This window comes from Dryas octopetala, chromosome 7 (assembly GCF_963921425.1).
Source record: "Dryas octopetala chromosome 7, drDryOcto1.1, whole genome shotgun sequence".
In the NCBI taxonomy this organism is placed as follows: Eukaryota; Viridiplantae; Streptophyta; class Magnoliopsida; order Rosales; family Rosaceae; genus Dryas; species Dryas octopetala.
In genome coordinates this window covers 3455303-3471318 of record NC_141372.1, presented here as the reverse complement: position 1 = coordinate 3471318, position 16016 = coordinate 3455303, and the positions used below count along the sequence as shown (strand labels likewise).

Genomic DNA, 16016 nt, shown 5'->3' with positions numbered 1-16016 from the left:
GTCTGTTGGGCTACAACTAGAAAAGGTAAAATCAATGGTGTTAGCTTTTTTAATAGCACACCACCTGAATATGTTTTGCTTCTCTTATTTTTATTTTTGTATATGAAATTTAATCTGTCACACAACTTTATACAGAGAGCTTCCAACACATTCACGTTATTGTTGGTTTGGTAAGAGTCCTTGAGTTCTCGGCATTTTTTTTTTTTAACTGCCAATCGTTTTTTGTAGTGCTTCCTCCGTCATTTTGACTTCATTTACTAACATAATTAGCCTCATATGGTGTAGAGTGGCTTGTAAATACTTTATGTTAGAGTTTAAAATCTCAAAATTAAAACTTAATATAAAATTGACTAATCATGTTTCGAGCGCTTAATGATCGATACACCTAAAGCTTATTAAAAAAGCCCAGACAATGAGCCAATTTTTTTTTATTCTTATCCAGTAAGTAAAATCATCGTATTCATCTACCATAATCAAGGAAGAGAAGGATTTGCCTATCATTGAGATATGAGAGGTGGCATCCCTCCTTCTCATCTATGTCTTTGTCTCTCTCCCCTTCTCCTTTTTTCCTCTTTCTCTTTCTTTCATTTATGTCTATATCTCTCTTGGAAGGGACGTCACATTCCATATCACGGAAACATGCAAGTTTTATTCATCAAGGAAATGCGAGCATGATAATGTTTTCTCATAAATCCAATCACCATATGTGAAAATATGAGTCTAGTCATATCCTATTGGAATCATGACATTCTAATTCGTCTCAAGTATTTGTTCAATGTAATCCAATTCATTGAATTAATCGAATTAGACTATTTGATAGTAAGTCGCCACACCATGCATAATTCACAACTGCACTTTTCTTTTTCAAAGCCCACATCAAAGTACTGAAGCAAGATTTCGACCTGGGTGGCGTATATTTGTGTTCAAGGCTACAAGCTTAAGAGCCCATGATTTTGACATGGATTGGGCCACCCTTATCCAAAAACTAATAATGGGCTTCGTACCACAGGATTGGATTAGTCTGGGCCTATTAAAATCTCATAAGGATTGGATTGGGCTGGGCCCAACATGTAGCTGAATTTTTTTCTTTTTTTTTTTCTTTTGGGGGTCAAATCTTCTAGCTGATCTAGTCATCTTTATGACTGGTAGGAGCCATGGCCCATCGGGTTTAAGTGGGGGGCACAAATCTCCAAGTGTTCACACTTAATTCGTCACGTGTAATATATGGTGTTAGTTCCAAGTTCCAACTAGAACCAAAGTCACAAGTTATCTACCGTTTTGGCCAGCTCTTTCTTCATCCAAAAAAAGGTAGCATTTTTGTTCCTTTTTTGTCAATGCCTATGTACACGCAGATGCAAAAATAAAATAAACAATTGAGCATTATGGTCTTCTTTTTTGCATGCCCTGTATCACAAGCTACGTTGATTACTTGATTGTTGTTGATGCAAATTTTATTCCCAAAAAAAATGATAAATTAGTGATTACTACAAGAAAAAGTAAAAGTAAAAAGACCAATTACGACGTGGACCATGATAGCACTTTATTTTTTTTGGCCAGTCATATTTCATGACAGGACAGCACTTTACTTTAGGGAGAAGGTCATAACTTTGATGTGAGGGCAATACAACCCGCAGATTACGAAACCCCACCCAACCTTTTTCGTTTGCAACTTCATGCATGATTGCATGTTCATGCCAAGAAAAAATTGTGAACTAATATTTGGGAATTTTGAAATAATTTGCTCTAACTAAGGTTATGTTATCGCAAACAATGTTTTTGGGATTAAAAAAGCACTTTGTTGCTTCCCCAAAGAAGTACATTTTTATAAAAAATAAATGCTTCTACATGAATATGTAAGAAATATTTGAGCTTTTAATGAATGTTCTTTGAAACCGCACTTGTATAAAAGTACTTTCTCATCTGCATGTACTTGGGAGAGATCTTCATCCACATACTAAGTTTTGTATTGAGGACTACTAGTCTACTAGGATGACTTGACCGACACATCTTATGGTTCTTGTTTTGAGCATAAATAAAAATTAGAACACCAATAATGAAGTATGGCACAAGCAAGGACACCAATAAAATCAACTTGTTATTACAATCTTTGGCCAATTACAACATATTTGGTACTATTATAAAATTTTGGCCACAAAAAATAAATGATGATGTAAATTAAAGTAGTTATAAAATGTAGTTGGTGGGTTAGTAAGGGTGGGATACTGGAACTTAAGATGTACTTATCTTAGGTTTACTAGTCAAAGATTCTGGCTTATAACCTTACAAGAGTGTACCATAAGTATGAGTAATTCCAAAATAAATTCCATGGGCATCATTATTGTCTAATTAAATAATTTGAAAGAGATTTAAGACAAACAGATTATGAAGTTGGTAAATCTTCATATCTAGACGGCCGATGAAGCTTTTGATTGATAAGAGCTTCTCAGATCTTAGCTACTTATTAGAATATTGACTTTAATTTGTGCTTTGCTAGATTAAATATGTAGAGAGAGGGAGTTGGCAGCATTTAATTAGAGAATTAAAAAAAGGTGTGAAATTTAGTAATGATTTAAATTTTTGTGAGTCCCTCTAGTTCAGTGATTGATTGATTCACATGGTTGCAATTCATTAATTGAATAATTGGATGTATGCAATTAATTATGCTCCTATTTGCATTGGAGTAAGTTTTAATCTAATAATTAAATTGTATCAAATGAGATCACGGTCAACCTTGTGATTTATTGTGACAATTACAAAATATTTTAGTGATATATATAAATTTAAATTTGTTTTATTAAGGGGAAGATATTTGAACTTGAGATCTATTTTTAAAAAGTGAAAATTAATTGATATTATTTAAGTCCATAACTAATTAAATTATGTCCGATGTTTGGTCACAGACACCTATAATTAAATTCAAAGGCCACTTGTAAAAGAAAAACAAACTCAAAGGCCACCATTTAAGCCCCAACAAAATATATAATAATTTCATAATTATAGAAATTGTTTGTTAATAATTAACGGTAATTTTCTTGGATAAAAGAAAAAAGGCAAAAATTTCGAGAAATATATATGGTTTCTGTTAATTTGTGTGGTAATTTCCGTTGAAGAATCGTTGTCTGTCTCTCACAAAACGTTTTACGTTTTTGTTCTGGCCAAAAACAACATTTGGACTGCTGTGTGGTGAGTGCTAATGACAGATACCAACTTAAATTAAATATCGATGCAATTAATAGATAAATATTCATGTAATTAATATTTGCATGTTGCACTTTTAAGTTATATCTAGTCATCTCACACATGATGTTTCAACTACAGGTCCTGTAGTTGATGATGAAAGCTCACCCTGCAGCATTGCAGAAATTAGGAAATGGCCCTGCAAATCTTTGTATATCTTTTCCGTATGATTAAGGCTTAATTGTGTTTTTACCACCCAAAGTTTGGGGTGATTCTCACTTTACCACCTAGAACTTTATTTGTCCCACTTTACCACTCAAAGTTTACATTGATTCTCACTTTACCACCCAGAACTTTATATGTCCCACTTTACCACCCAAAGTTTACATTAATTCCCACTTTACTATCCAAAATTTACATTGATTCCTACTTTATCCCCTGAATCTAGAGTGACAGAATAGACGAAAAAAGGTTAACTGGGACATGAAAAATAGTTTTGGGTGGTAAAGTGGGAATCAATGTAAACTTTGGGTGGTAAAGTAGGACAAATAAATTTCTGAGTGGTAAAGTGGGAATCAATGTAAATTTTGGGTGGTAAAGTAGGACAAATAAAGTTATGGATGGTAAAGTATGAATCAATGTAAACTTTAAGTGGTAAAAACACAATTAAGCCTATGATTAAATTATAATGTCAGCTACATGCTTAATTACATATCATGTCTGAGGTTGTAAGAACAAGTTGCAAAGAAAAAAAAGAATAAAAAATCAATGTGAGAAGAGCAAGTTTGAATTGAAAGGACAACACGTACATCTTGGTCCTACTCCCATATGTGTGGTACGTGCATGTCTGCACTAGGCATATTCGAATTTGGTGAATATACAATAATGCACATTTATCATATATATAGCAATTCTAAAAACAGTGTATATATTTATCAATGTGAGAAGAGCAAGTTTAAATATATTGATAGCCACACCTTATGACCACCACATTTGCTACGTACCTGTGGCATCCATTGTCGCCTCGGCCGCCATCACCATTATATTGTTTCTATCGTTGTCACCATTATTAATTACCAGCATCACCACCTTCATTCGACCACCTTAGTGCCTTAATCGTGATATATTGCTATCACCATTACCACCTTACCTCCATATATTGCTGCCAATATATACCATTATCACATCACACCATTGCTAATTTGCTACCTCTATAAGATATATTGTATTTTAATTTTTATAATATTTAATAGAGTTATCAAACAAAAAAAATTTACAAATTACATTAATTTTACAATTAATTAATATGACAATATATAGCTCATAATGTACGTGACAACTGAAAATCTATCAGACCAAAAAATGAAAATCTACAAATATTATTGAAAATAGTATATATCCTTGTTGTTCTATATATCACCTAATCACCACACGTAAATAATGGCATGCTTGCCCCAATGACACCTTGATGTACCCACAATTGCCAACTTCATGGCTTATTTACAATCTGGCCCTTGGTTCAATATGCAACCAACATTTTTTTTTTATTATAATGGCCACAATAACTTTTACTTGAGTAAACTTGGAAAAAAATTTACCCCGAAAAGAAACACAAAACTAATTTGCCAACTCCCAAAATATATACCCGTCATAAAAAAAGAAAAAAAAAAAAGAAGACGTTTCCTGGATTAAGGTGCGAGGGCAATTTAGTCAAATTGCAAAAACTGTCGGCCTCTGTCTAACTGTGGTTAAATGAAACCAGCGTCTGTGGTTGAACCACACCCCGTTCATACATACGGACCGCTCGTGATCCCTCCCTCTGGGATTAAGCGTCGGTGACTCGGTTCCACTCGTTCGAGTTCACCGCGAGTCAACATTTAAAAGAGACGGACAGAGACAGAAGAAGCAGGGAGAGAGATTGATACACACACATATTTATATATAAAAACCATGGGAAGCAACCCCAATGCCTCACCCATTTGAGGACTTGGGGGGAGAGAGGGAAATGGGGGATTCAAGTGATTCAGTGTCGGTGGATATGGAGGGGTTTTCTCTTGGCGGAAAGGTACACCCAACCCACATTCCTGCAAATTGTTTCCTCTTCTCTTTGTTTATCATGTTCTTAACAACATTTTCTTTGCTTTGTTTGGTTGCCGAGAAAATGTTGGAAACGAAATGAACCCACGAATGCCATGAACCTTGAACGTTAGTGTTAATGATATGGGTCTCATTTCAAACTTGTTTAAAGCATATATTGCATTGCTGTTGGGAGGTATTGAATAATATTCAATTCAATACTACGATTTAGTGCTGCAACATGAGTTTTTCTTAAACGCAAGCTGTACGGGACTCGTTCTCTGTAAATCATATTATCATATATTTTGTTGCTGGTTTATTAATTTAGCTGAGACTATCAAATTCAATTTGTCTTTTATCTTTTTTTGAACTCTTCAATTTCTCAAGCAAATTGATTAGTAATTTTCTTTCTCTGCTTTTGGAAATATAATGGTTGGTTACGTAGTCGTTTACATTCATGTTTATATATATACATTATGTATTTATATCTTCTTGGAATCAAGGATAAAAACTTCTAACTTTCTTTATTTTGACGAATGCTAATATACCCATATTAGCAAAAATGGTTAGGTTTCTACTTTGTTAAGGGCACCACTGCATGGATACTTTTTCTTTTTGATGGTATACCTTGTTATGGTTGGTATTCTCTCCTACTTGGAGTACATGACCCCAAAAGGTGGTTCAACGTTTTAATGCCCGGTTGATCAGTTGAATGCTCGTTGCAATTATAACAATGCTTTGTCACAATTCTTCTTTTAAAACTTCATATTCAGTTTTCTCAATTTAATTTTCTGAATTTTTATCTAAATTATACCCTATTACGGAATCTGTCTGCAGGAGCATCTTGTAAAAACTTGTCATGGTTATGTGTCGGTTGCAGTGTTGGGAGATCAGGACAAACCAGCTCTTGTCACTTATCCTGATTTAGCTTTAGATCGTAAGTAGAACGGAATTTAGCTGCTGATACTTACCTTTTTTTTTGCTTGGTTGTATTTTGGTTTGTCTTTGTCTTGCATTTCAACCGTGAGCTACTTAAGAAATTATAATTTGTTGACTGTTAGTTTAGTTAATTGATTTTACCCATCATATCCACAATGCCATTGCATCCAATTGGCTGTTTGGTAGAACCAAATTGTTTATAACCGCGAAAAGTTATGGTGTAATAAGCAAAGATGTTTGAAGACCAAGAATTTTTCCTTCTTTTTTTTTGGGGGGGGGGGGGGGGGGAGGGGGTTTTGAAAGTGCAGTTTCCAAACTACTTTGAATGAGAGAAGTTCTAGTGATGTTTTTTATCAACTTTAATATAGATCTTTACACTAAGGATTGTCATAGATTAGCTCAATCAAACCTTTTGATGTTGTAGGGAAAATGAATTTTTGTAGAGTGGCTAAGAAATAAAGGATTATAGTTGATCTATTGCTTTTGGACATTATTGAAAGGTCAAGAGATATTGTGTACTTTAACATCTTTTCTTTTAGTATATTACTTCCAAGCTCCAACTTAACTTTTGTCTTTTATTATGTGATTTATCAGATATGTCCTGCTTTCAAGGATTATTCTTTTGTCCAGAAGCATGCTCCTTGTTGCTCCACAACTTTTGCATATATCATATCAGTCCTCCTGGCCATGAGGTTTGTAATTCAATAACTTGACATGAATGGGCTTCTGCTTGATTTTCAATTCTACATTGCTCTTTGTCTCTTCCATTGAGTGCTGTCATTCACATCATTTCTTATCTCGTGCTTTCTTCAAGAACTATTTCAGTTTGGAGCTTCTGCAATCAGCCTTGATGATCCTGTACATTCTGTAGATGACTTGGTAGATCAGATTGCTGAGGTTCTCAACTATTTTGGGTAATCAAATCTTTCATTTAACGCTTTAATTTTATGTTAATCAGGAGCTTGCTTTAGAGTAATCTGATCTTTTCTACAAACAAATGGTTTTAATGAATTCTCTGCTGGTTTGAAATGCTTCTGGTTTAGTTGTCTGAAAAAAGATATTTCGACACCTTTACTACACATTTATTTATTTGGATGGATTGAAAAATGAAGTTACCCTGATCTCTCTTTCTCTCTCCGTAGACTTGGTGTAGTGATGTGTATGGGCGTTACAGCTGGAGCTTACATTCTTACCCAATTTGCTGTAAGATCTCAACCAGCACATTGCACATTAGTGCTCATATGTGGAATTTTTTTTTTCGGTAAGATTTTTAGGATCTTATTTTTTTTATAACTCTTGTCAACAGATGAAATATAGATCACGTTGCATGGGCTTGATACTTGTTTCTCCTCTATGCAAAGCACCCTCTTGGACTGAGTGGTTGTTAAATAAGGTGTTTTCCCTCTTCCTTGACCTCTTAACTCTTGTCGGGTTTGGAAACTCTTGTTCTCACATAACGTCCCATATCATTTAGGTGATGTCAAATTTACTTTACTTTTACGGGATGTGTGGGGTGGTAAAGGAGATATTGCTCAAGCGGTACTTCAGCAAGGTTTGCCATTGGTTTGGTTTAACTTGCATATATTTATGTTTCCATATTGGAATTGGTTTGATTGGTTTAAATTTTAAATCCTGGTGGCAGGAAGTTCGGGGTTGTGCTCAAGTACCCGAGTCAGATATAGTTCAGGCATGCAGAAGAGTTAGTCTTCTAACCTTTATTATTTTCTCTCTTATTTATATTAAGTTCCTTATCTGTGTAAATCAAAAATGAGGGTGGTCAAGTGCTGATCGTGTGTATGCTCTAACAGTCACTTGATGAGAGGCAGAGCTCGAATGTTTGGCAATTTCTTGAAGCAATGAATGGGTAAATCCTGTGCCCAAGATTTCATGTTTATATTTTGATTTTAACATCCACTCTCTTACATGTAAGAAAATAAAAACCATCCTCAGGGGAGGGGGTCGTCCCCTGCATATTAATGCAAGGATTGGAGCCCTTTTTTTGGGATATTTTGTCATGTGACTTGCATGCAATCAACGTGACAATATATACAGGAGGGAAGATGTCTGTATCGATTGGTTCCTGTCATGTGGACTACCTCTGTGCATTTGGATGTCCAATTATAACCGCATAATCTGAAATTACTAAATGCATGGCCTGAACCCTATTTTTTATGTCTAGCAGGAGACCGGACATTTCTAATGAATTGCGAAAGCTACAATGTCGTTCACTAATATTTGTTGGGGATAGTTCTCCGTTTCACTCTGAAGCTCTCTACATGACTTCAAAACTAGATAGACGATATAGTGCCTTGGTTGAGGTATGCAAGCCTGGTCTATTCCTATAATCATATTAGTTGTATCTTTGCATGAATATGGAAGCAAACTTATTACTGGAGATGTGGGTGACCTGCAGGTTCAGGCATGCGGGTCAATGGTGACAGAGGAGCAGCCTCATGCGATGTTGATACCAATCGAGTACTTCCTCATGGGATATGGCTTCTACAGGCCTTCTCAGTCAAGTGTCAGCCCAAGAAGCCCCTTGAGTCCGTCTTGCATTGCCCCGGAGCTTCTTTCACCAGAAAGTATGGGATTGAAGTTGAAACCGATAAAAACTAGGATTTCTCTACAACTCGAAAGAAGTTGAGAAAGGGTTTGCGAAATCGCTTCTTGCAATCTATTTAATGAGTTTGAAATATCTCCTGATTGGTTGGGGATTATAGAATGAAGGAGGGGGATTATTAGCGGTTCTGTAGATAGAGAAAGAAAGAGAAAGATACAAGGGAAAAATTCATAAGGAAAGCAGATATCATTCTTTTCATTTGTAGTCACCAATGTTAGTTGAGGAGGGGGAGGGCCGGTTGTCTGTATATCCGTGAGAATAATTATTCAAAAACTACAATCAAATGATAATTATAATAATGATATAAATTGGATGATTAACTTGTGCTTTCTCGTGTTTTCAAAGTAAATGGCCTGATGTGGCACACTAATCAACTTTCATGGTGGCTCATGTGCCTCAATTAATTACTCTATAAAGGTTGAGGCCAGGTGAAAATGCAATATTAAGTAGTCTATTTTGCTTGTTTGGTTGATGATGATGGCACAACAATCTAATTAGAATCACATTGAATTAGACGATGAGAGAGATAGACACATTGAATTAGACGATGAGAGAGATAGATACATTGAACCGATTGAACGTATAAGATTTTTGTATATAAGTTTTCTCTGCTGTCGGGATGGTTCGGATGGAGTTAGGTGGAGTCTGTCATGGCCTGCATGATAGGATTGGTATATAGCAAGTGCATGATTATTGTCATTGCTCATCACTTCTGAACAATTTTGCTGTTGTCATGTTTAATCAACAATTTGAACATATTTAATATACAACAACTGAGTGGAATTCTTATTGCCCCAACATGGAGTTTTTTGTCAAGCCTTAATTTAATTACTAGCGACAGATATGGGACCGTTTTGAGACTTACAGTCAACTTGAACCAATTGATCAGTTAATCTCTCGCTGCTGCCAGACTTGTCTTTGGTGAAGAAGGTCTTCACTGTGTTGACCAAAGTAGTCCCAAGCTCCTCCCAGTCACTCCATTCATGAATTTTTGCCTTGGTGAGCAGAGGGTTGGCAGATATTAAGTCCCAGATTGGGAAACTCTTCCTTGGCATCAGAATGTCATCTTCTTCAAGCTTCAAACCTGCGCAAAAATCAGGTGCTCCATCCCCAACATAGATCAACTGTTTCTTTCCTTCTGCTGAAACAGAGGCTTGGATCTTTTCTGTCACTAGGCCCTGTAGGAAAAGAAATTAACCCAAATTAAAATACCAAATTTCAATCTGAATTTGTAATATTAATTTGGAGTACTATATTATATATGTGTAATTTACCTTGCACATGTTGGGAGGGCAAATATTGCAGCCATGAGAAGATGTGTTGAAATCATAGTAGGGTGAGATTCTAAGCCTGCCTTCTTCACCAATAATGCTTGGGTTGGTGTTGATTTCTGAGAAACAATCCATGAGCTCATGATGATTCAGTATTGTCTCTATGAAAAAGACATTTGCATCGCTTACTATCCTCAGATCACACCTGTGTGATTAGAACCACAACAATATTTATAACATACAATGTTGTCAATTTTATACATGTTCATTAGGTCACACAACACAAGGAAAGGAAATTACCCAAAAGCATGGGCTGATTGAATTGCGGAGGCAATGTTGGGGTGCAGTGGAACCTTCTTCAAACATTCTGCAATGTCCTGAATCGTCTTTCCCCTAGAGTGAATCTCAGTCATCATCCTATCCTGACAATTGACAAATACAAATACATATATATGATTCTCTCATTATCACAATAATTGAATAGGGCAAATAATAACCCTTGTTTTGTTTTGATACCGAGGCTGTACAACATACCATAGCATTTAATAGTGACAAACTTATACCCTAATGACAGAAAAAGTGAACCTTTCTAATTGTATGTCATGAGACTCATGACTATATGACATAACTTTGTTTCAAATTCCACTAACATAAATAGTAGTAGTAGAAGAAGAACCAACCATAAGAGAGTTCCAAGGCAAGGTAGGGAGGAGCTGAGTGAACAAGTGTGAGATACCCAACTCGTCCACAACCCAGTTGTCGCTGTCACAGTCAATAATCGTCTTGTCAAAGTCAAAAACAACGATCAACCCCGCCATTGCTCCGCCACCGTACCACCACCGGCAGTACCACCGCTTGGTGATCTTTTCAAAAGGAATTAGAAGAGAGACGCAGTACTGTGTGTTATGACAAAGAGGTGGCTTAGGCTTATTTGTGTTTTTTATAAGGGTGTCGTAGTTAATTGCTTACAGCTTAGCAAGCACCGAGTCACTGACTTGGGCTAAAAGTTAGTGGACAATGTTGTGTCCTACGTGAACTCCTATATCCCATCTCCAAAAAGAAAGGAAAAGCAAATGCATTGCTACGTCTGCATGACAGTTGTACAGTACTTGCAGTTTAGAATGCATGAACCTCATTACGTTAGGGATTATATTAACCCACGCGTGTTTCCTTTTGGTTTTTACAATTAAATAGCATCGTTTCATAATTTTTAAGTTTTACTTTTAGGATTTCTCAATCAATCCCAAGTGTTTGAGGTTTAGGATTTAATTGTAGTTATGAACACACACTCAAGTACTCAACACAAAAAGGTAGAGACTCCGGACTCATCACTGATCACCAAATAGATACGCACTTATGAAATAAAAATAAAATACATTTCCGAAAAGAAGAAAAAGTTCTTAAAATTAATATCATTGAACTATGGAAGACAATGCATGCTTCTACACATTTAGAAACAAACGATAGAATGCCATTTACCACAATTTCCATTCTGATTTTGGTTACAGGACATTCATGGTGGTCCTTGACTTTTGAACTTAAATAGAGGACTGACAATATATACAGTTGTAACAATGTTGTGGATGTGTATTGTTTCCTAGTGAATGATCCAGAAATGCCCATTTCCAAAAAGAAACCTTCAATTCACATTAAATTTATGATTGTTAATACTTCTGTGGTGGCTTCTTTGATTATGATTTCTCTCAGTACTGTTCTCATTTTGACGAGCCTTCCTTCTGTTCATGTCCGAGTACATTTCCTCAATCATCGGTTTCCATAGCCGAACACGAGCATTTATAAACCAGTTGGATACCTGGTATAGCCAAATACAAACAGAATGAGTTCTTAGAAGCTGTGCTGTGGATTCAAATTTCAAACAGTTCCCTATGGATTCCGCAATAGCAACATGTTAACAGAACATGCATATCTTGCACTTGTTATATATGCTCTACTGAATGTAACATAATTTGGGATCAAATACCTGGTTTCTTGTCAATCCACTTTTTACTGCAAGGAGATGCTTCTCTGCATCTTTAGGGTACCTGAAATCAATCAAATGGACAAGACATTTTCATAATTTGAACGGGTATCATATAAAGCACATTTATAAGACATGTTAGTGAGAGAGCTCACGGATGAAGAAAGTTTTGAAACATCCATGCCCTTAAAACTGAGACAGATCTTTCTGGCAAGCCTCTCTGGGGTCTCCATATTTGATGATCTTTCTTTTTTAGATGCTGAAGAGCCAACTGCTTTTGGATTTCGAAAGATCTTTCACTCTCACTGGAGCATGCAGGGTTCATATTTGCATTCATTGCAAGGAAATGGGTGCTAATCCTTTCCCTCAGACTTTTATATAGTACAGAGATTGTTTGAAGAGCAAAACGAGCATGTATATGAGGATCTGTCTCGGTAGCAGCATGAAATGCTGATACAACTGTGTGAATCTCATCCACACTTTCGTTGTAGCAGTCGTCAAGCTGCAATCACATAAGAATAAATCAATGCCTTATAGTGCCCAAATTCTATTTCCACCACATGAGTAAATATAACTGTGAGAACAAGCTAAAGGGTAACTTAAGAGAAGGATAACTCAAACCCAATCTATCTCTGTTATGAGCCTTGATCAGCTTGTTTGATGACCAAGAAACAATGATTAAGCAGAGCTCATTTTTAACTGAAATATGAAATATGAAAAATTTCTACACCTTTTGGATATTATAGACAAACATTTACCAATACTTTAAAATTTAATCCACTTTGTCTACACCTTTTGCAATATGTATAATGCAGTTGACATCTCTGTTAGAATCAAGACCAAATCAGATAACTCTAGACTAATTAATAGCAAGCACAAAAGAACAACATACCATCTGTAATAGGGCCAGCAGTTTGGCTTTCTTTGTTTTGACTTCATGTCTTCCCAATGCAAGCTCCTTTTGTGCCTCAAATCCACTATCTAAATCATCATCCATAGCTGACATCCCTCTCTCAGCAAAGAAGCTCGAAGAGAATGGTGTTTTTGCGCTGGACATGACCCTGAAAGACGAATAACTTGACTGGTCTACATTTTCTAGTGAATAGCTTGCAATTTGGGAAAGTATTTCCTGAACCACATGAAGATATCTTGATCCACAGATTACTTGGGATAATTGAGGTGGTTTGCAAGAACCAATACTTAGAGATTGCCTCTCTGTACTGTTACAAGAAGTTTGCTCTGACTCAAACCTTGTTTGACTCAAACAAGGGTGGACTATCCCAGAACAGCCAATATCTGAACATTGATCCCGGATATCCAGCCCACCGATGATAGAAGGCTTGGATGTGGCAAGTGTTAGAGCCAGCTCGTTGCTAAATTCAGATGAACTGTAAGGATGATATGTCATCACCCTTGCAGCATTTGATGATAACCATCCATTTGGATCCAGGTTTCCAATAGATGAATATGGCTGAAGCCCTGTTATTACTGAATTTCTCTCACCAAGTTCCGAAGGATTTCCATACTTGTTGATCTCCCATTGACTATTTATACTACCAAGAAATTCATCATATCCACAATTCACAGAGGTGGCAAACAAAGAATTTGAGTTGCTAGAGCAGTCATTTGAAGCATAAATTTCTGAAGAATTTATGGGAGTTGCTGAAATTGCTAAATTGTTAAGATTTTCTTGAAGACCATCCCTTGCAGCCAAAAGGGTAGCAAGTAAAGCAGCAGAATTAGGTGTTGCTTGGAACACAGTGTTATCAGTGAAACTTGAACTGCAAAATGAGGAGTCTCTCACATGATTCCTTCGTTGAGACGTAACAAATGCATTTGATTCAACATCTCCGGCGCTGGTCGTGACATGAAGATCACCGTGGCAATCAATGACAGGTTCTCCTTGAAAGGTTGAAAACGCTGGAAGTACAGCCACGGTATGGTTTTGGTGATTGAGGTCAAATGAATAGGACTGATGAGCAAGTGAGTTCATCGTTGTATGCGGTCCAATCCCATCTATGACAACAGAATTTCGGCTGGTCATGCCGGCTGGGACATCAAACATTTGATTATCCATCATATCATGTGACAACGAACATCAGACTGCATTGGCCATAAACAGCAGTTTTTGACGCTCTCTCTGCTATGATGAACTGATGATCAATATTATCAATCGACCTTAGCCTGGACAAACTTTAAAATGAAGTTACTATACAATCTAAATTTCAAAGACAACAGAGGGCACTATAACCAAATGCATTATCACCAAATTCAAATTCCTCACATATCTCTTTGAGTTTTTAAATTTCCTGGGAAAAATGCCTAGAATGATGGTAAATGGTGAAGTCATTATGATTGAACAAAATAGCACCAAGATAAAGCAAAAGAATGACAAAAATAGCATAAATTAAATGCAAACATTTAACAGAAATTTGAACTTAATACAAGCAACCATAAACAAACAGTGAAAGTGACCAACCTGGCACCCACCAGCAAACAGTCCCACTGAGAATGCAGGTCTTTCCACCAAACCTTCTTCTCTAATAAGGCAAAATGATGGTATTAAATTTCTTTATGCAGATTCATGGGACTTCCCCAAATCGGACCTTGAATTTCCTTTGAAATGAAAGATGGAGTTTTGTTTCTTTGTTCCTATGATGATTGCCACTAATGTGTATAACAAGCCAATGCAGTGAAAGTTCAAAAGATACGATTTATTTACTTTGTCCCTCAAGCTTTTAAAGGAGTACCAATGAAAAGCCAGAATGCAGTGGTAAATATTTTGTTCCTTCTTTAACAAAAAGAACAAGGAGAAAAAGCTAATAAGGACTCATGCATCCTCTCCACCTTTCTCAAACCACAAAAAAATAAAAAGAGCCAATAGAAAAGGTGCGTTTTTTTGTTTGAATGAACAGAAAAGTGGGATTTTTCTTCAAGAAACCAAAACCCAAGAGAGACTCAGTTTCAGAGTTTCAGAGTTTCAGGAATCAGGACCCATCAAGTTTCATCATCTCTCTTTCCTTTTTCTGGCTAGCCATAAGATTTAAAGCACGAATCATAAATGGGTCTGAAAAATAAAGGACAGCCATCTCAGAGAACCCGATAAAAGGGAGAAAGAGAGTTGTGAAAAAGGCCAAAGAGCAGTAAAAACAAATAAAAATGAAAACTTTATCACAGGAGGTAAATGCTTTATCAGTTATCACAGAGGCGGAGATGCATGAAATGGACTCGTTAATTAAATTAAGACAGAGACAGAGACAGAGAGTAAGAACTAAGAAGAGCCACACAACACCACAAGAGCAAAAACAAGAAGATAGAGATAAAAAATTAGAGAGAGAAAGGGAGGGAAACACTCACATTACTCCTTGGTGTTGCAGTGGCAGTGTGCCACTCATTTCCTCTGCAGGCTTTAGAGGGCCCATTTCTTCCCTCTCATTCTGATCTCTTTTGTCCTCCTCACCACCTCTTATTATCTGCTTCTCTGCAATCATCACAATCAAAATATCTGGATTCTCTCTGTTCAAACCACTGTGCTTGCCAGGTCCCCTCAGCACCATTTTTCAGAGAGAAAAAATAAAAGAGAGTAAAAAGAGTAAAAGACCTTTTGGTTTTTATCTATTTTTGAAACCAAGGCTTAGGCTTAGGCGCTTAGCTAACCCGATGAGAAAGAAGAGTAAATGTAGCAAAGAGGGTCTCAAACTTTCTCTTCAGAATCCAACAACTAAAGGCTTAAAAGGCAAATGAAAGGTGAAAAGAGAGAGAGCCCAGCACTGTTCCAGCAGTGTACTTTTGTAGGGATACAGAGATGGAAAAAAGACAAGGATGATGCAAGCAAGCCCAAACCGGCAAATCTGATGAGCAAATCTTTTTGCCAAATCTTCACGAATTTATGAGGGGCAATTAAAATTGCCCACCTACTTCTTTTGGCTTCCCTTTGCATGGCTCAAACCTATGG

The 16016-nt window shown here is 36.4% G+C and overlaps 3 protein-coding genes across 7 annotated transcripts; 1 reads left to right on the top strand and 2 right to left on the bottom strand.

The window, feature by feature from the left end:
- The first annotated feature begins 5007 nt into the window (after positions 1-5007).
- LOC147278574 (protein NDL2-like) lies at positions 5008-9141 on the top strand. 2 transcript variants are annotated; one of them, XM_086250020.1, is made up of 11 exons: positions 5008-5242; positions 6091-6190; positions 6787-6884; positions 7018-7106; positions 7335-7395; positions 7499-7585; positions 7667-7744; positions 7835-7891; positions 8001-8056; positions 8375-8510; positions 8606-9141. In XM_086250020.1, exons 1-11 carry the CDS (start codon positions 5144-5146, stop codon positions 8834-8836), a joined length of 1092 nt encoding a protein of 363 aa, XP_086106146.1. In that variant the 5' UTR covers positions 5008-5143; the 3' UTR covers positions 8837-9141. The 2 variants fall into 2 exon arrangements, with proteins under 2 accessions (XP_086106146.1, XP_086106148.1); XM_086250022.1 differs by lacking the exon at positions 5008-5242 and adding an exon at positions 5307-5449.
- Positions 9142-9249: 108 nt separating this feature from the next.
- LOC147278573 (inorganic pyrophosphatase 2-like) lies at positions 9250-10996 on the bottom strand. The gene is made up of 4 exons (XM_086250023.1): positions 10764-10996; positions 10384-10505; positions 10087-10288; positions 9250-9990 (listed from the first exon to the last, which is right to left on the bottom strand). The coding sequence occupies exons 1-4, from the start codon at positions 10899-10901 to the stop codon at positions 9637-9639; spliced, it is 816 nt and encodes a 271-aa protein (XP_086106149.1). The 5' UTR covers positions 10902-10996; the 3' UTR covers positions 9250-9636.
- A 472-nt stretch (positions 10997-11468) lies between these two features.
- On the bottom strand, positions 11469-16016 carry ATH1 (homeobox protein ATH1). 4 transcript variants are annotated; one of them, XM_086250804.1, is made up of 5 exons: positions 15419-16016; positions 12954-14245; positions 12217-12563; positions 12065-12125; positions 11469-11896 (listed from the first exon to the last, which is right to left on the bottom strand). In XM_086250804.1, the coding sequence occupies exons 2-5, from the start codon at positions 14139-14141 to the stop codon at positions 11723-11725; spliced, it is 1770 nt and encodes a 589-aa protein (XP_086106930.1). In that variant the 5' UTR covers positions 14142-14245; positions 15419-16016; the 3' UTR covers positions 11469-11722. The 4 variants fall into 4 exon arrangements, with proteins under 4 accessions (XP_086106930.1, XP_086106929.1, XP_086106928.1 ...); XM_086250803.1 differs by lacking the exon at positions 15419-16016 and adding an exon at positions 14541-15260 and having other exon boundaries at positions 12954-14254; XM_086250802.1 differs by lacking the exon at positions 15419-16016 and adding an exon at positions 14541-15260.

Bases quoted from the DNA above. Each gene is read 5' to 3' on its own strand.
- LOC147278574 (XM_086250020.1), top strand. From the start codon at position 5,144: ATGCCTCACCCATTTGAGGACTTGGGGGGAGAGAGGGAAATGGGGGAT. The intron at 6,885-7,017 runs GTTTGTAATTCA...GAACTATTTCAG, and splicing joins TCAGTCCTCCTGGCCATGAG to TTTGGAGCTTCTGCAATCAG. The intron at 7,396-7,498 runs GTAAGATCTCAA...TCTTGTCAACAG, and splicing joins ACATTCTTACCCAATTTGCT to ATGAAATATAGATCACGTTG.
- LOC147278573 (XM_086250023.1), bottom strand. From the start codon at position 10,901: ATGGCGGGGTTGATCGTTGTTTTTGACTTTGACAAGACGATTATTGAC. The intron at 10,506-10,763 runs GTTGGTTCTTCT...GTCAATTGTCAG, and splicing joins TGCCTTGGAACTCTCTTATG to GATAGGATGATGACTGAGAT. The intron at 9,991-10,086 runs GTAAATTACACA...CTTTTCCTACAG, and splicing joins GCCCTCCCAACATGTGCAAG to GGCCTAGTGACAGAAAAGAT.
- ATH1 (XM_086250804.1), bottom strand. From the start codon at position 14,141: ATGATGGATAATCAAATGTTTGATGTCCCAGCCGGCATGACCAGCCGA. The intron at 12,564-12,953 runs GTATGTTGTTCT...ATGTGATTGCAG, and splicing joins TGCTGGCCCTATTACAGATG to CTTGACGACTGCTACAACGA. The intron at 11,897-12,064 runs GTATTTGATCCC...TGGCTATACCAG, and splicing joins GTGGATTGACAAGAAACCAG to GTATCCAACTGGTTTATAAA.